The sequence below is a fragment of the Pangasianodon hypophthalmus genome, chromosome 12 (genome assembly GCF_027358585.1).
Source record: "Pangasianodon hypophthalmus isolate fPanHyp1 chromosome 12, fPanHyp1.pri, whole genome shotgun sequence".
Lineage (NCBI taxonomy): Eukaryota > Metazoa > Chordata > Actinopteri > Siluriformes > Pangasiidae > Pangasianodon > Pangasianodon hypophthalmus.
Window position 1 is genome coordinate 22732112 of NC_069721.1, and position 19647 is coordinate 22751758.

Below are 19647 nucleotides of genomic sequence, written 5' to 3' on the forward strand. Positions count from 1 at the left end.
TAGCATATCAGTGCGAGACACAAAACCGGAGGATGAAACATACAGCAGCCATTAGACGGAATGTCGGAATGGCCAGATGTACTATAATGCACTTCAAAATGGCAACTTTTATTTATTTATTTTTTAAAATGACACTAAATCTCCAAACCAAATACCATTATCTGCCTGAAGTAATCCAAACACTTTCATTAGCCCATATTACAAACATTTTATAGATACACCCGCAAAAGTGGGCATCCATAATGCCTTCCAGATGTGATGAAATGACGCAGAAACAACAAATCAGTGCAGGACATCATTAAGAGAATGTGACCTGGAAACGGCTGAAATCTTAATGGACGTTGGGAAAAAATAGAAGTCTTCCTCTATTATGGAGGTAGCATTGCTGTCTCAAAGGGCCAGGGTCCCTGGTTCGAGGTTTCCCGAGCTTGGTTTCGGTGTGTGGGTTTCCGCGAGGTTCTCCGGGTTCCTCCCACCTCCCAAAATCATGTCAGTAGGTGGATTGGTGACTCTGAATTGCCCCCACATCATCCAGGGTGTATTCCCGCCTCACGCCCAGCGTTCCCGGATAGGATCCGGATCCACCGCAACCCAGCCCAGGATAAAGCTCTTACTGAAGATGAATGGCGTAACATGGTGGATATCTTCAGAAATCTGTCTTTTAGATTATTCATCATGATTGGTCAGGAGGTGTTGATTAATTCTCTGCAACAGCAGCACTGACGTTAGTGCAGGTTTATAGTAATGCACTTGTTCTTATACGTTATTGTTTCTATAGCAACAGCTCATTCACAGGGACTTGTACGGAGGACGATCCACATAAATGGATAAAAATAATGTGGATAATTAAACGTTGATGAAGTTTATTTAACATTTATGGAAGGAGTCTCCAGTGTGAGTGCTTTGTAGCAGTCAGAGGTCAAGCTGAAACTTCAGGACAGAAGAGTTTATGCTATGTGGGTTCTTTGGTTCTTATCTTTATTAATGTCAAGAGAGGAGAAAAGAGATGAGAAAAGAGAGGCTGATGAAGGAACAATCGTTTATAGCTACTATCGTGTAAGTGATAACAGGAGCTGTAACACTTAATGTAACTATAAAGTGATAAAAACTATGTATATGATGTGTCATTCTTTAATAAGTAAAATATGTTAGTGTTGGAGAATTGCTGTGGTGTAAGAGGAATAAAACGCTGTTATAGGAAATTAATCAACTTCATTAATCAACAGCAGGAACTCCGCTTCATCACACCACACCATCGTTGTCTATTTTTTTCCCTGTAACAGCACAACACTGAGTGTGTTACTCCATACATAATGCCCACAAAAGTTTTCTGTTTTTTTCCTGCAGCCTTTTGGGAAGGTGTTTTTACGACACGCGGCTCATCTCTTAAGCACATTTAATGGCTCGTTAGCCCGCCGCTCGTTTTTCGTACGATACACCACTCCTTGTCAGGTACCATTCGCTAATGTGCTGGAAATGAGCCATGAGCCTCTACAGACCTGTGCCACTGCAGCGTTGCTCAGCTCAGGGAGCCAGCCATTTTAGCTAGGGGGAGAAATGACAGGTCTGGTGTAGCGTTTTAAGCCAGTGGTTTTTTTTTAAAAAAAACACCAAAATAACATGGCAAGAGTAAGCAAATTGTTGGTTCCGCAATTACCGATGCCCTGTCATACACCAGTGGAGTGTGAGCGCGGACAAAAGAGTGCGAGGCGGGAAAAACACAAAGAGAGGGTATGACGGTGACCTCAAGTCCTTTACGGTCCATCAAGTGGTGGGTCAGTGTCAGGAGAAAATTGCTTTAAGTGTAGAGAGCTTGTGAGGAACACAGACTGTATGTGAAAGGAGCTCAGTGCCCTGTTATCATTCACTATGACACGCCGTGGGGAAAAAAAAGAGACCAAGGTGCTTTGAAGGTGCACTCTATGTATCTGAAGCATAACAAAACCACCTCACACTGAGAGAAAACATTTAATAACAAATGCATAAAAGCAAATGGATAAAATGGTGAAAAAAAAAAAAAAACAAATCAAGGTAGAAAATCTCTCTCAAGTCTCTTCACACTACATCACATCACACATGCACATATTTATGCCACGGAATCGAGTGTCTGCTGGGGGTCCGATGACATCATCAAAAGAAAGATTCGCTTGGACAGCTCTGGACCGATCCTGCGCGTCGTCGACGTCACTCCTTCTCCACGACGAATCAGCACGTCTGATAGCAGCGCGGCTTTTTCTCGGTCTGATTTGCACCGTGCGTACGCCTGCGAATCAGAAACGTACGCTGGATAAAAAGTCACATCTGCTGTGCAGCGGTATCACACAGCGACTATATGCACATAAAAACTGCTTTCATTTATTATTATTTACATAACAATGCTTTTATTATCATATCCATGATAATCACCAGAGCTACACTGACTCTCTAATGTTTTTTTTTTTTTTAAATCTAAGGTTTTATGTAATGATTTTACACTTCATGCATGATTCAGAATTATTTAAGCTCCTTAAACACACATTTTACTTCGTATTCACTACATATGCTCAGAATATAGTGTAAACAACCAATTTATAGATTTCTACAACTAATATGAAACAATTAGCATTTTAAAGTTCAAATTTAAAGGCTTTTTTATGATTTACAAGAAAGATTCCATTCTTTATTCGATTTGAAGATTATAGGAATTTTATTTTTTATTTGTAAGATTTATACGAAGTATATTATTTTTCCCGATTTGTAGATTTAAACTAAAAATTTCTGCATACTTTCCCCCACAATTTTCAAATGTATACAATTTATAGATATACAAGATTTGAAAACGTATGACAAGTTCATGAGACAGATCATGATTTCATGATTCATGATTTCTTCGATCCTAAATTTGATGATAATGTTTGCCACATCACCATTACATAATTTACCAGAACTGCATGGAGCTACAGAGTCATTCTAGTGTAAAGTACATTAGCTTGGAAGGTACCATAACAACCTTATGTCAGCCTTATGTAATGTGAGGCTGTGAGGTCAACTTGACTTCCAAATTGAGAGATTTTATACAAGTTTACATGCATTAGAATAAGTCTTTAAAAATCTTTATAAAAGTACAGTATGTCGGTTGTCATTAAGGGGTTATGAAGGTTATGTGTAGTGCTACAAGCACTGCTCTTCAGGAAAGAGTGACCATGCTACATTTCTGTTCTCGGACAACAGATCATTCGTCGTTATTCATTCTCCCCCCACAGTTCATCATGTTGCACAGTTGTTGCACATTGTTCAGACATATACGTGTTATGAAGTGTTTGTTAACCTGAATAAGAAGCTGAGGAGAGGGATAGGCGCTGAGGATGGCTGTAGCCATGTCTGCGCTGACCCGGTTCAGCTGCTGGATCTGCCTCTTCCACACCTGCAGAAGTCCTTTCCCTGCACGCTCCACCTTCTGACCACCTCCCCACTCGCTCTCGAGACAAAAACTAAAACCTGTCTTCTCTCGCTCCCGCCTTAAACACACACACACACACACACACACACAGAGAAATGACCCAGGCTGACCTCTCTGCTCCATCAGACCATCCATAACTCTGATAGAACAGACAGACAGAGAGAGAGAGACAGAGAGAGAGAGAGAGATGGACATCTGCCGCCCACTCACTTGAACGGTGCTTCAGCTACTGCCTTGGTTGACATGGTAACGTAATTAGTGAAGTCCTTCCAGGTCGAGTGAAAATGGACTTGGACCCCCGTGTGCAGCTGGAGGTCGACTAAAGCCTGCAGGATGAGCAAGAGGCAAAGATTTAGACATTAGCGGGTTTGAGGTTAAGCTCATTTGCCACCGGAGGTGGTAGTGCACACTGAAATTCAAAAAAAAAAAAAAAAAAAAAAAACAACAGATGGCTAAAACACACCAGAATAAGTTTCTGTACTGAACTACAGAAACTGCAAGTTTAAAATGATGAATAACAATTTAAATTAAACTCTGTGGAAGAAATGTGCTAGCAGGGCTAAACCCCGCTGTCTTTCACATCAGATTATTATAATCTTAACAAAGATCTTAAAGCGGATTATTTTGGATTTCTGTGAAACAAGAACAGCATCAGCACCAACAACAGTCAGAAGAAAAACACACAGTGAGGCTGGGGCTGATTTCTTTCTACTCCAGACTGTAGATTCAGGCAGACTATCAGTGACAGTTGTGTTTCCACCTTACATGGTGATTACACAGAGTGACAGTGTGACACGCCCCTTATGTTTCATCTCTGTTTTGGCTGATATTTTTCACACACATCCATGCAGATGATCAGGATTTTGTGCTTCACTTACCATGAATGAGCAGGGTCCATTCTACATGTTTCTAAATCCAGCATGAATCTGATTAAATTTAAAAAAAAAAAAAACAAAGGTTGTGGCTTCTGTCATCCTTTAGAGAAGACGGGAGAAAATCACAGAGGCCAAGAAAATGGGTGCTCTATTATCTCGACAAACTGACCTCATCCGAGAGCTACGGAGCCGTGACGACCGATCGCAGGACTAATTTAGGTTGGACAAAAACAAGTTTGATGTCTTTAAGGTTGTATTGAATAGCTCTGGATACTGAGACACGCAATTAATCAGCAGCTCCTCCATTGTGATTAGCAATTAGTGTCTTTGTCACAGAGAAGAGCTCATCTTATTGGTTTTGTTTTAAAAAAAAAAAAAAAGATCAGTATAAACTTGGACAATGTTGAATTTGAGTGATCTTTGAGGACAGACAAAAGGACCGACGACAGATCTGTAAATTTAGTGTGTTTTTGGTTTGTTTGAATGAAGGAGTTACAAGTTTTCAGTTTTTCCCCTGTTTGGTATTCGGAGGAAATGCATGAACCCAACAGAGTAAGTGAATAACAGGGATTTTTCCATGTGTGCAACATCATACTTATACCGCAGGGATATAGGACAATTGTTGAAGGCACCTGAGGACTGCAAGCAAAGGAAAAATTATATTCGTTTTTCAAGAATCACAGTTTCCATTTATTTCAAATATTCCTGAGGGGTGTCAATAATTTTGGCATTCATATGATTTTTAGATGAAATACTACCATGTAGTACTTCTACTGATATTGTAATTTTGTTAGAACAAACAATTAGTGTCTCCTAGTTGAACTATTGCGCATGATGTTTATTTTATAGAATCAGTTTTGCTCAAGTTTATAAAGGGTGCCAATAATTCTGGAAAACACTGTAAGTTTGACATAATAATCAACACCAACACTAATACTGAATTCTACGCTAATCTCCTTCTCTGTCTGTTCTTCGGCTGGTGAGCTGTACTCCTCGCAGCACGTGTCTGACCGTCGTCTTCATGCTCGGATTGGATTCTGTCTCATTTCTGATAAAAGCTTCTAACATATTAATACACGTACATATAAAGTGACTAACCTGCTGATGAAGTGTGACGGCTAATGAAAGTGCACAAAATTCAATTAATAAAGCACCGTATCTGTATCACACCTGAGCCTGATACACACACACACACACACACACACACACATACTGAAACACACACCATTTATATTTATTTTAAATATTGGATATTGATTTTATCCAACGCTATGAAACGCACTTCTCTGTCTAGAAGTTACCGCTTTACCTCTGACTGTTACAAAGTGCTGACACTGGAGACTCCTTCCATAAATATGAAATAAACATCTCCTTACAGAAGACTTCACCATAGCAACAATTACACACTTTTTTTAACTGTTTATGTGAAGCAAGTCCCTGTGTAAGTTGTTACTATAGAAACGATAACGTATTAGCATGAGCGCATTAATATTAACCCTTGATTTACAGCTGCTCTACTGTCAGAGCTGCTGTTATAGAAAATTAATCAACACCTTCTGACCAAGCACAAGCCAGAATTCAATCTTATCAATGTATAGACAGTTAAAAAAAAAAAAGAAGCTGCTATAACGTAAATGACTACCTTGTTTCGAGGGCATTCCATAACAGTAAATGTAACTACAAATGGATAAAAATGACGTGTCATTTGTTAATAAATTAAAAATTGTGGCTTGGGTAGTTTGCTGTGCTTTAGAAGAATTAAAACTCTTCAGGATGTACCATCGTTGGAAAATAATCAACACAAGGGTGTATCTCCACTTCTTGTTGGGCTGCATCACACACTTTCTGCTTCCCACCTACTTTCTGCTTCCCACCTACTTTCTGCATCACACCACTATTTATTATTTTCTGTAATTAAACACTTGACAGGTTAATACTGAGAACTTAACAATAATAATAATTTATGATATTATTTTAAATATCTAACTGACTGGAGTCTGAATCTTAATTGGTGGAAGTTTTAACTTCAGGTGCAAATGTGGTCAAAAATATTTTTTTTCTCGATCATAGAGGTGTAAAAATTCATGCACACACATAAAGAAAAGGGAACTGTTCAGGACGTTACTCAGGGGTCCAATACTTTCCACTCAGAACAGATAAACAAACAGAGCTGCTTGACCCAAAAGCTGAAATCGAAACGATCTTAATATTTTATTTTCTGTTTGATTACTTATTTTTATTTCTTAATAATTTATGCTTTAATATTTCATTTTTATTTTTGTCGTGTTGCATTATTATTATTTTATCATTTTAGTATATTTCTTTCATTGCGAAGCACTTTGAGCTGCATTTTATGTATGAAGGGTGCTAAACAATTAAAGTTGTTGTTATTATTATTATTATTATTATTATTATTATTAAAGTATTAATAATAATAATATTATTATTAACGTGCCTCCTCCAACTCCACCCAAGAGACATCAGGAAGCTGCTCCACGTCTTTCCTCTTCCTCTTCTTCGTCTCGTCCCCCAGCACCGCATCCCGAAACTTCTGCCGTCCCTTAGCGTTCTGATTCCTGTGAACGAGACGTGCAGACACATGAACAAGACATGCAGACGCCTGAACGAGACGTGCAGACACATTAACGAGACGTGCAGACGCCTGAATGAGACGTGCAGACGCCTGAACGAGACATGCAGACACATTAACGAGACGTGCAGACGCCTGAACGAGACATGCAGACACATTAACGAGACGTGCAGACGCCTGAACGAGACGTGCAGACACATTAACGAGACGTGCAGACGCCTGAACGAGATGTGCAGACGCCTGAACGAGACGTGCAGACGTGTAGCAGCTCTCACACTGACGCTTCACTGCCCTGCTGTAGGAAATAAATCAGGCTGCAGCTCTTCGGGTCAGTGTGCCCTGAGTGTCTCCTCCTGCGGCTTTTAAAGCCATTCCAGGCTCACTCGGTGTAAAACAGCAGCGCTTCACTAAACGTTTCACTGGATTTATATCATAAACATCTGGCAATAAAGTTACATTTATGACAAAATATATAAATGGGTTCACAGTTATAATTAATAAAACAAATCTATCCTTGAATGCATCAATATATCTTTCAATAAATATGTACTTAAATTTATATTAAATCTATACTAACTGATTTATTGATGGATAATTTTCTTTCTTTCTTTCTTTCTTATTATTGGCTCCCAGTGTGTGGTACTGACCAATCACAACGCACCTACAATGCAGGTAATGCGTGTAATGCGTGTTGAAGCTGCAGACACGTACAGAAACATTTTCCAACAGACATTTAACTCTGGACTTGATGGGCATCATTATAGTATCAGGAGTTGTCAATAGAGTCTATCATTAATCATCCCAAGCCTAGAAGATACTGTACTTCTCTCTTGTATATGGAATCATGGAATAGTGATAGAGAAAAATCTCACTTTGTGATATTACGTTGTTTATTATTCCAGCGTTAATTCTCTCTCAGCTTCTTTTTCTAGATTTTTCAATACGTTTGCATCAGAATTACAAACCTGGCGTCTGGGCTCATTGATTTTCTGCTACAATCCTGACTTCTGACTGGTGTGTTTACTTGTTTCAGAGATTAAAAAAAAGTAACAAAACAATTACTTAAAATATTTCTCTATGTCGATCACCACCAGACTGAGGGTTCTGTCTGCGTTTCTCGCCATGAGACGGAGAACCCAAGCAGTGAGGGTTACGCCACGGTCGCTCGTTCCTCCACTCCTCTTCTCCTGTACAAACACACACACAGAAACACACACACACCCACCCACAGCTTTAAGCTCTTCACCGGCTCCACACAACATGCAGCATACTGAAAGGAGCTAATAGATCATTTTTCACATCACTGAGACAGGAGTGTGTAATTACATCCATTATTTTTAATCTTCACAGGTCAAAACTACAACTCTGCATCACCTTCAAAGCCATGGCGCTAATTTGATCAGAGCGTACGCTTGCCTCTGTGCGCACGAGAAGGACATGAGGAGTTAATGGCCTCATTAGCGCATTAACGTTAAAGTGTGAGAGTCTTCAGTGCTAATGAGTGTTAGAGAATAAAGAGCTGCTGCTCACCTGTGTGGAACTGTGAACCATGCTGATGAAGTCATCCACCGGGACCTGGATCACCGCAAGAGCTTCCGGCATAGACATCACTTCTCCAGTCTGGGAGAAAAAATTATAAACACACACCAAGGAGCAGAGATAAATGGGATGTGTGCATGTCTGTGTGTGTGTAAACGACAACACTGCAATCATCCGGCATTAAATAAAACTATTATAAATCATTATATTTTACATAAATTTACATACATTTTTTAGTTTAAATGCAGAACAAATTAAAATAAGAATAAGAAAATAAGGATAAGAAACCTGGAAGTTCAATATCCAATATAAATTCACATTCAACGAAAACAAAGAAAACAGACTTAATCTTAAATTTACAATAGATGACACACATGTTCACACAAGAATTCACAACTTGTTGTGTGATTTAAAAGTAATCAGAATTTTTTTCTTCTGTGATCCAACAAAAACAGGAAGCAAAAAAAAACATGCTGTCTATCAATTTTTAGGAAACAAAAGTCCGCCAAGGAGACGTCATCTCTCCACTGCTGTTCAGTACAGTGACTGTCGCCATTATGAGAAATGTATTCGAGGACAGGCAAGGACTCTAGTACAATAACAACAGCTTTGTGGCTGATTTGATGTTCGCTGATGACAGAGCTATATTCGCCAAAACACGGACACCAAGGCCACCGATATCCTTTATAACACTGCTCACATCACCCTGCCATACGGCCTGAAGATCAACCCAGAACAAAGTCCTGACAACAGATGATTCACCAGCAGTAAATTTGGGATTACTGGTCCAGGAGAAGAAGTTCACTTCAACCACCAAAGTCCAAAGCCATTGCCGTGGATCATAAAACATTGAAAGGCATCACGAGTAAAGTTTGAAATACAACGGCACCCACAGCAGCGTACCTGTCGCCAGCTAGGGACTGAAGAAGAAGTGTGTGTGTGTGTGTGTGTGTGTGTGTGTACCTGAGGACAGGGTGCTCGTCTAACCCAAGACACACTCCGTGGCAGCGGCTGCTTCTCGATGGCACAGCTGCATCCCATTGTGTGCAGTGAGGTCAGGAGATCACCACCACCCTCCAGCTGCAGCAGGCCTACACACACACACACACACACACATACACACAAACATGCACGCCCACACACACACACACACACACACACACACAGATACATGTGGCTAATCAATACTGATGCATACACAGGTTATCCATACTGATCCAATTACAGGTTAACACTTTACACCATGTAACAATGTGAGGAAGGTGCTGGAACAACAGCGCCACCTACCAGGATCTACCACCACCACCATGTGTTTGATGCACTCCTCCGGCCTCATGGCCTTCACAGCATCCATCAGTGCTTTCTTCTCCATTCTCAGTCGCTCCCTCTCTCCGTGCTGCTTCTCCCGCTCGGCTTTCCTGCGCAGGGCCTCCTCTCTGCTCGCCTCAATCTCCTCCAGGGTGCGTTTGCGCTTTCGGAGCCCAGTGTCTTCATCCCTGACGGAGACAGGCTCTTTTCCATAATGCCTCAGTGGATCATCCTGTAAAACTTGAACACACTGAGCAGTTGATATCTTCTCCTTCAAGCCTCCGTTCTGATTCACAGATGAATTCTGACTCTCACATGTGCTCTTAGCTACAGCTTTCTGTTTCAGTCTCACAGCCAGAGGAATGTAAGCCTCCTCCTCCTCCTCCTCCTCACTGCCACTGCTGACCGTGAAGACGTTTCCTCCAGCAGGCCGAGCCGAGACCGGATGAGTCGTTGCAGAATCCGGGGAGTCTGAACACACCACGGTCTTTGGTTTTTGAGAGAAATCGATCACAGGGAGCTGCTCTGAGTCACTGGAGTCACTGTCATTGATACGAAATCCTGCTCGGCTGCTGCTCCCCATCCTGAGCGGTCAGATACATTACACTGTAAATGACTGCATGAAAGGATAAAAAAGACAAAAACATGATTCCTCATGGATAAAGAAATACTTTATTAATGCATTTTTAACATCATCTCTATCTGTAGTGTCTGGATGCATTTCCTGCCTCTCTTTTCTCTCTCCTGAAGTTAGTAAGACAAAGCTTGTTATCAAGAACAGAGTGTAAACGTCTCGGTCCTGAAGAATTTCCCTGAGCTTGTTAGCATACAGGAACCTGTGATCTGCAGCTGCACAACTGTCAGCGCTTCTGTTATACAAAACAACAACACAGCACTGTTCAGTTCTCAAATCTGAAAGTGTTGATTAATTTCCTGTAACAGCACCTCTGACATCTCCGACACTTTTTTGTCTTATTAACTTCAGAAGAGAACAAAAAAAAAGAGCTTTGTAAAGTAATGTCTGTTTATAACTGCTATATAACATAAGTGATAACCGGAACATGCATTGTAGAATGTTCCACAACATTAGAAGTAACTATAAACGGATAAAAATGCTCATCAAAAGATTAAATTGTAATCTTTTGGCAAATTGCGGTGGTATAAGAGGTATAAAATCACATTGGGAAGGGCTGTTAGAGGAAAATAACCTGTTATAAGGCGGTAACAGTAACTCTGCATCAATTACACCAGCCTGTCGTTGATTATTTTCCTACAACAGCATCACACTGAGTGTTTTATTCCTTAATTAATCAACACCTTTATTATGGAAAGCATTTTCTATTCACAAACAAGGTCAGTTGTACAAAGATGTAGAATATAGTGAATTCAAACATTCTAATATAAACTAAAAGTAAAAAGAAATTCTCGGAATGAGAAAAACATGCACACATTATTGTTTACTCCTACCTTATTATTAATGAAATATCTTCCAGCTCCAAACAGCGCGGGTGTATTTTCTTTCTTCTTCCTCTTCCTCTTCTTTATGTTGGATGGAAAGCGGCTGTATGCGGTGCTGCCACCTACCGCCTCAACCCCCTCATTACACCCGAATATTTTTTTTAATACGAATAATAAATACTCAAACAAGTATGCCTTGATCCAAAATAACTCTTTATTCATATATAGAGCACTATATATGCTGTACAAGTTATTAATTTAATGTTCGGTATACCTTTAAGCACTTAAATAGAAAGTAAGGAGACGTTTGATATTTTTTTGAATGCGGACTTGCGTCACTGCGTCATCGCGTCACGCGTCACAGTTACGTTTTCAAAATGGCGGCGCTCGTGTCCTTGTTATTAAGACCCAGAACGGGTAAGTTTGTTTGTTTAAAATATTTATTTGCCCTAAACGTTTAAAAAAAATTAAGAAGAACACATGAGAATAGCTTGTAGAAAGGATATATTGTATAAAATAATTATTATATATTTATGGGCAGTTGGCTAAATCATCCAGAGCTAACGTTTCCTCCAAACATGCATACTAGAGTACTAAATAGTATCCATGTCTAAATAATACAGCGCTAAAGCTATTCATACTGTTTAGTACGCTAGTAATTCTGTTTGCTTAAACGTGCCTGTGAGTGTTCAGGCATGTGGAATTAGCAGCTTGTCCAGTATTTTCTTTGTGTTTCCTGTGTTTTGCATTTTTTTTCCAATGTATCTGAAAGTTTAGACTGTTAAACAAGGTAGATTAATGTGTTTATTTCACAAAGTACTAACCATGTGAGTGAACTGCATTATTTGACCTTGGCAAGCAGTTATCATTAATAATAATAATAATAATAATAATAATAATAATAAAGTTATTATTATTAACTTATACAGCACCTTTCTCAAACCCAAGGTTGCTTTATGGTTTCAGAAAAGAAACACACACTAAAACAAAATAAACAGGCAACCTAACTATATATTATTGTATATTATATAGTATATATTATTATATATTCTATAATCTATACTATATCTGTTTATTTTCTGTGTACATTTTCTGAGTGTAGTAATCCCTGATAGTGTGAAGCACATATCACTGATTCTTGAATTCAAATCTTTATTTCTCACTAACAAAGAACTGTAGACTCTATCCTTTCATAATAAAAGTCTTATTTGCGAGTTCCAGAGCTGTGAAACCTGTGTAGAAGTATTGGTACCCTTCATGAAAATGAGCTCAAATGAATAATACACAATATGTTTATTCATTTAAATAGGGACCTGGAATAGTGTTTCTTAAATAGTGCAATTTTTTTAACTTAAAAATAAAACTCTGGTTTCTCCCCTGGAGGGAAAAAAGCAGCACTCAGCCTCCTACTGTTGTGTCTAACATGGTTGATCTTGTAGAGGTTTGTGCACGTGGACGTCACCTCCTCAGACCACAGGGTTCAAAGCCAGCGTCTGAGCTGATCATCACAAAACCCCAAACTTTTACCCCAAAGTTCCTACATTGCTGTGTTGATTTTGAATCATTATCTTCATATTTAGTCTACAGAAATATACTAAGAACTATAATTTATTGTAATAAAAGTCTTATTCGGACTTTCAAGCCCTGTGCAACCTCTACAGTTAACGTCAGAAGTATTGGCACCCTTCATTTAAAAAGTATGCTAAATTGAAAAACACACTGTATAGATTTCTTTTACCATTTGTGCCTGTGGTGTAATTCTGGTATGGATTCTTCAATCCCAAGGCAGACTGTCTGGATGTAGTCACACTCTCTTGGTCTTGTGTGTGTGTGTGTGTGTGTGTGTGTGTGTGTGTGTGTGTGTGTGTTTGTGTTTCTGCAGGTTTTCTCGTGTCATGTCAGACACCAGCGGTTCTCTCAAGCAGACCTGCATCTAAAAAGTCTGGAGGCAGCAGCAAGAACCTGGGAGGGAAAAGTCCGGGTCACAGATACGGCTTCAAGAAACAAGACGGTAAATTGAATATTTAAGCTGCGTTCCTAACAACATGAAAACACTTCACAGCTTGTGAGATTGCACTAGAACATTGAACATCTTAAAAATGGAAAAATTAAATGGATGGATAAAGCAAGAGAAAAGGAAAAGGGATTATAACGAGACAAATGGAAAACCTCAGTATCTAAACACCTAAAAGATCTGTTCAGGATAAAAGCAAATTCCAGTAAATTAATTAATTAATGAATCACAGTAATAATATTTTTCTAATCATCAGCTGTCCTGTTTCGGTGAGTCTGTGCCCATGATAGATTCCTGTTCTTGGCTGAGAGGAGTGGGACCTGATGTGGTCTTCTGCTGTTGTAGCTCATCCACTGCTAAGTTCGGTGTTTTGTGCATGCTGAGATGCTTTTCTGCTCACCACGGTTGTAAAGAGTGATTATATGAGTTACTAGATCCTTCCTGGCAGTTCAAACCAGTCTGGCCATTTTCACAGAACTGTCGCTCACTCAATGTCCGTCCCACCCCCCACCACCATTCTGTGTAAACTCTGTTGGGTGTGAAAATCGCAGAAGATCAGCAGTTTCTGAAATACTCAAACCAGCCCATCTGTCACCAACAACCATACCATGGTTAAAGGCACAGAGATCTCACTTTTTTCCCCCATTCTGATGTTTGATATGAACATCTCGACCTGTATCTGCATGATTTTACACATTGTGCTGCTGCCACTTGATTGGCTGATTAGATAACTGCATAAATGAGCAGGTGTACAGGTGTTCCTAATAATGTGGACAGTGAGTGTATATCCATGACGTCTCAGAATAGGGTGTACTGATAGGTGTTATCGTCATATTGTCCAGCCGTTGTATATTTTTTAAAGGTGTACAATAATATTTGGACTATTTATTGGAGCCATAGTTTTTTTTTTTTTTTTTTATCTTTTCACCAATAGAATTTTAATTATCATTTTAATTACAATGATAAAAAAAATCATTATCTTTATACTTTCCAGTGAAAATGCTTTTATAGCTATAATAACTCTGATAACGCTGGATTGCAATTTCCATCACTGTAACAGTATTAGAAAGTGGCAGACCCCCTGTCTGTACTTCACAGACCCCATGGTTTAGTGGTTTCCTTATTTTCTGCAGCCTCCCTAATGCACATCATATTTCATGTTTTCTCATTTTAATTGTACAGTTAATGACCGGAAAATCTCCAAAGAAGTCTGTAGATAATACACATTTACTATAACACACTGTGACCCGTGACATCTGCGTTATTCCTGTGTTTAAACTACTTCTGTGTTTTCTTCACATATTTTCAGTTTTCCTGCAATATTCATTAATCTTCACTGTTTCATCCTTTTAGGAGACTTTGTTCATGCAGGTAACATCCTCGCCACACAGAGGCTCATGCGCTGGCATCCCGGAGCTCATGTAAGATGTTTGTACATGCTGTGCTCGATTTTCTAAAAATATATATATATCTCGATAGATTTTACGTTAGGTAACCAAAAGATATATCAGAACTTTTTGATTTTTATTTAAAAACTTTTGACTGAATACACTTATGAAATTTGATATAATACTTATTTTAATACTAAAATAATACTCATTTTTAAATCATGCATCAACTGACTAGTTAAATATGAAACCCAAGTACAGTTTGTCCTCCAGACGTGGAAATTCAGCTACATGTGATTGATTAGTTCTCTCTGGAAGTCACACTTTTCTGTTGCTGAATCTGAAATGCAGTTGTGCTGGTGAATACAGTGCACTGCATAGGGTCTAAAAACACCATTACCCCATGTAGTGAGCATATACAGTGAATATGAAGCTATTTGATGGGTTTAAAAATGGCAGCTGTTTACTTGAATCCCAGGTTACATTGGTCTAAATATCAGCAATAATATTAGACAATCTTATTGTGGGTAAATAAATAAAAACACATTTGAACTACAGGAGTGTAATATATATATATATATATATACATATATATATGTATATATATATATATATATATATATACACACTCCTGTAGTTCAAATGTGTTTTTATTTATTTTCAGTTTTGATAGATCGTGATGTGATTTTATGCGATACAAAGTATTTTAATCATTCAAGGCAGAATCATGATGTGTATTAATTTTTGCATAAAAATATCAGTCATTTTTATTTTACATTTTAAAAATCACTCACAGCAACACAAAATTTCCACACACTACAATTCTCTCCCAACTTTCTATTTTAATACAATTTGGGTTTTTTGGGTTTTTTTTTTTTTGTTTTTTCTTTCTGGGCAGTTAAATTTTTAGTAGATGTACATTTAATAAATACACGTTTATTTTATAATATTCTGGAATTTTGTTATTGGTACATATTTATTTTTTTACACAATATGTCAAGGTACATTTCCTCTCATTCTAAAACCATAGAGTGCACAAACATTTGCACTCTAATATTCACTCTTCTGCAGGATGTCACTTGACCCTGACTCCATGTGGTGCCATCTTTCTTTCTGACAGGTGGGCATGGGGACGAACAACACGCTGTACGCTCTGGAGGATGGTATGGTCCGGTTCACTAAAGAAGTGTACATTCCTCCACCTCGTAGCGCTGAAGCCAGGGAAGTGATCCCCAAACTGCCCAGAGGAGCCGTGCTCTACAAGTCCTTCATCAACGTCGTCCCCACCAAGCAGGAGAACAACTTCAAACTAGTGGACATGGTCTGAGAAACGGTTATAACCAGCGTCCAGATTCCCTGAACTGAGAAATGTGTGGGAGTCAGACATGGAGCTCGTCTGTGATATTACCATTGAAGAGGAAACAGCTTTTTTTTTTTTTTTTTTACACTAAGTTATGTGAATAAATATCATAGTCAAACTAAATCATTTTTTACTAACCTACTTGATTTATGATTTATAAACATATTTCCATGTAGAGTTCCGCTCATAAGTTTGCACGCCCCACCAGACAGGAAACAGGAACAGGAAAATAATCCACCTCCATCAGTATTAAACCCTACATTCTAAAGTGTAATATTTCGTTGAGATAAAATGTTCATATCGTTCTCCTGCTCCTGAGTGTGTGTAAATTTACACCTAAGGAAGACTAACTAACTAGCTTGACTTCAATGACTTCAAGTCATATCATTAGCATGGATTACTGCACTGTTATATCTGACATTTCCTGTCTAGTTTAAATAGCTTTTTTTTTTTTTTTTTTTTTAACGTCTACGGCGTTCAGCAGACGCCATTATCCAGTGTGACTTATAGAAGAGCTTTGGAGTCTCTATCAGAAACACAAGCTAGAAACACTCATCGTCACGCTAGTTGACTGGGTCAGGGACGAAGAGTACCATCGAGAACATTTTGTGAAAACATAAGTTTTTTTATTACTGGCTTTAATTAAAGAATATAAAAAATAAAGAAAGCGAGCTGACACAAACCCATAAATTAAGACAAAACGAGTCATTTACTTATGACAAAAGAAAATGCGGCGTATAAATGGAGGATGCGCCGGTCTGCCTGCACATAGCCGTAAACAAACGCCTCAAGTAACAGAGGATTTAGCTCTGGCTTATAATAATCAATATTATTATTTTTTATAATAATAGTAATAATAATAATAATATTGTTATTGTGTTGCTGAATATTTTTATTGGCAAAGAAGTGAGTCACAATGAATTCACACTTTTGTTTTTCAGCCTTTACCCTGATCATTCATTTCATGCTCCCAGCCGGCTATGCACTTACCTTTTATGGAGTTTTGTGGGCGTCACTAAATGCAAATGCGCATGTGTCAGGAATGCACTTTGCACTTTACAGGTGATCAACATACACACAAGTACTAAGAAACTCAGCCTTTTCTGAAACCTTTGTAAATCCAGCTGAGAATGTTTATTCGGTTTGGCTTACGCAAACATTTACACAGAACTTACCAAAAGATTGATAAATGACGCCCACTGTTACTAAATCAGCTGGGACAATTTGTTTGTATTAATTTTTTTCCACACAATCAGCTTGAGTATTAAGGTAAATCCACTATTCCTTTTACAGAGTCATATTTAAGGTGTTCCAAAGTGTGTTCAGCAACTTTCAGAGTTTGATGACGTAAGGGGGAAATTGGATAAATAAGGAAGTAAACTCTTGGGGCTGTGCAGTTATAGTAAAATAATCAATGATGTGGTGATGTGATGAAGTGGACTTACGACTACAAAGCTGATTCGTTTCTAATAACAGCACATGCTGTTTTATTTGTCTTTTATTTCTCTTATACCACAGCAATTTTTTAATGATTACTTTTCTTATGGTTAAATTTACAGTATGGGAAGTGGCTGCTTTCGGAAAGCTCTGTTACTGGTATTTTGGTCACAGCATTGCTTCCAAACTTTTCAGAAAAGATTATTTTTACATCCCAGACAATCAGGTTGAAAGATGGGAAGCGGAAAAAAAGGAACATAAGCACAGAGTGCTGAGTGCTGTTAATCTAGATAGTGAGTGAATATAAGAAATATTTCATTGGCAATATTCCAAAGTTTCTTTAACTAAAGATAACGTGTGTATTTTTGGGATGTTCAGCAGTATGTAATGTGACGTCTCACTGTAACTGTCACACAAGCAGCTCAAATTCTCATGAACTTCTGCCTCCAAAGCTACAGAGAAATTTTATCTAATCTAGTTAGCTGATACTAGCTTGGATTTGTAAGAGTGTTCAGTTACATTTTCTGAAAATGTGAAAATTATTGAAGTGCCACAGCAGCCTAATTCAGCTTTCTCAGATGACAGAGGAAAAGCTCTTTAGACTTGGAAACAATTTGCTCTGCCTTGTAGGCAGTTTTGTCATGTTTGCACTCCATTGCGTCACTGCTATTGACTCTGTCCTGCTTTGGCTGAAGATAAATAGCATGAGGAGGTGGAGGAGGAGGAGGCTGTGATTGTGCCTCATCGCCATGGAGATTTATTTCTCCGCTGCTGGCTTCACTGGTATTTTCTCTTTTCCCCCTAAAAGCACTTTACACCCACGTTTGTTGTAATGAGAGTCTTGGACATGTGCAAAGCCTCTCTCATGGTATAAAACTGCAACTAGGAAAAAAAAAAAAAAAACAAGTAATCATGCATGACAGCCATTTCTCTCTCTGGCTACTCTGTTGCTTAGGAGCAAATAATTTCGCGGTCCAGGTTTTTCTATATTTCTATTATGCTATATTGAAGAATTGAGAGCTTATTTTTGACAAATTAAAGGGAAAAAAACAACAAAATTGTGATAGTAAGGTGATTTGGGCCAAGATGAGCCGTCAAAACAGCTTTAATGCTCCTTGGAATTGATTCCACATGTCTCTGGAGCTGTACAGGAGCGATGAGCAGCGTTCTTCCAAAAGTTATTTCCTGAATTGTGTCTTGATAATGAGGGTAGGATGCGCTGTCCTTCCAAAATCTCCCTTAGCGATGTGTGTGATGAGTGTGAAGGCTATAGCGTATGATTTACATCCTTTTCATCCGCATTAAACCATTCAGTCAGGGCTTGTGACCTGCGGACGGGGGCGGAGTCATTCTGAAAGAGACCACGCCCATCTGAATAGAAGTGTTTCATTGTAGGGTAAAGTTGATGAGTCAGAAAAACGTCGGATTGATTTACAGTGACGCTTCACTCTAGGGGAAGAAGTGGAGTCAAAACATGGCAGTGAAATAAATAAATGCCCCCCACATCATAACAGCATAACATAGAGTATGTGTAAATAAGGAAGAATGGGGTCAGTTGTAACAAGTCACATTTTTTTGTAAATTTTATGAGTAAAATATTCTTCAGCATTTTCACATGATAGGTACATTTGTCTGTAAACTATTCGTAGTAAGAAAACACCATGTTCATGATAATGTCAGAGGAGATCAGTTAAATTCTGTGGGAGGTATAAGTATTTTTTATGCAAATAATCTCATTATGCAGTAAAGAATTCGTATGTAGTTGTTCAATGTTTGCACCAGATGAAGCATTTTCTTTGCTAAGATTTATTCTTAAGTGGATTTGGCCACCGCACGACACCACAAGGTTTTCCAGGAAGGAAGCCATTTTCCTAGTAAGTGGAATCTCTTGTTTAATATCTTAAATATTGGTAACAAATGTTACAACTGACCGAACACTGGATGTGTTTAGCTGCATCTTCACCAATCTGAATGAATTCATTCCAATTGCAGTTTGTATGTAATAAATGTAGATTATTTAATTGCAGCGTAGTACTGCACAGTTTCCAGACAAAAAAGTCTTTTGGAAAATTTAGCTGGGGTGGAAAGTAACCAGCTACGTGCACTCTCTTTACAGTACTTGGTTCACTGTAACAGTATTTTTTTAGTATAATTAAATCACTTTCAGTTTATTAAAAAATAATAATAATCAACTTTGCTACATTTATTTTTGATCACTGCTACAGAGTTAAAATAATAA

The 19647-nt window shown here is 38.4% G+C and overlaps 2 protein-coding genes across 3 annotated transcripts; one reads left to right on the forward strand and one right to left on the reverse strand.

Annotated features, from left to right (window-relative positions):
• Positions 1-1954: 1954 nt before the first annotated feature.
• eme1 (essential meiotic structure-specific endonuclease 1) lies at positions 1955-11333 on the reverse strand. Of its 2 annotated transcripts, none has more exons than XM_034309646.2 (9): positions 11219-11333; positions 9731-10335; positions 9407-9534; positions 8435-8524; positions 7967-8091; positions 6770-6890; positions 3650-3765; positions 3308-3497; positions 1955-2263 (listed from the first exon to the last, which is right to left on the reverse strand). In XM_034309646.2, the coding sequence occupies exons 2-9, from the start codon at positions 10332-10334 to the stop codon at positions 2087-2089; spliced, it is 1551 nt and encodes a 516-aa protein (XP_034165537.2). In that variant the 5' UTR covers position 10335; positions 11219-11333; the 3' UTR covers positions 1955-2086. The 2 variants fall into 2 exon arrangements, with proteins under 2 accessions (XP_034165537.2, XP_026771343.3); XM_026915542.3 differs by having other exon boundaries at positions 9731-10367.
• Positions 11334-11528: 195 nt separating this feature from the next.
• On the forward strand, positions 11529-18314 carry mrpl27 (mitochondrial ribosomal protein L27). Its single transcript, XM_026915534.3, has 4 exons — positions 11529-11626; positions 13092-13220; positions 14577-14644; positions 15732-18314. Exons 1-4 carry the CDS (start codon positions 11587-11589, stop codon positions 15936-15938), a joined length of 444 nt encoding a protein of 147 aa, XP_026771335.1. The 5' UTR covers positions 11529-11586; the 3' UTR covers positions 15939-18314.
• The last annotated feature ends 1333 nt before the right edge of the window (positions 18315-19647 follow it).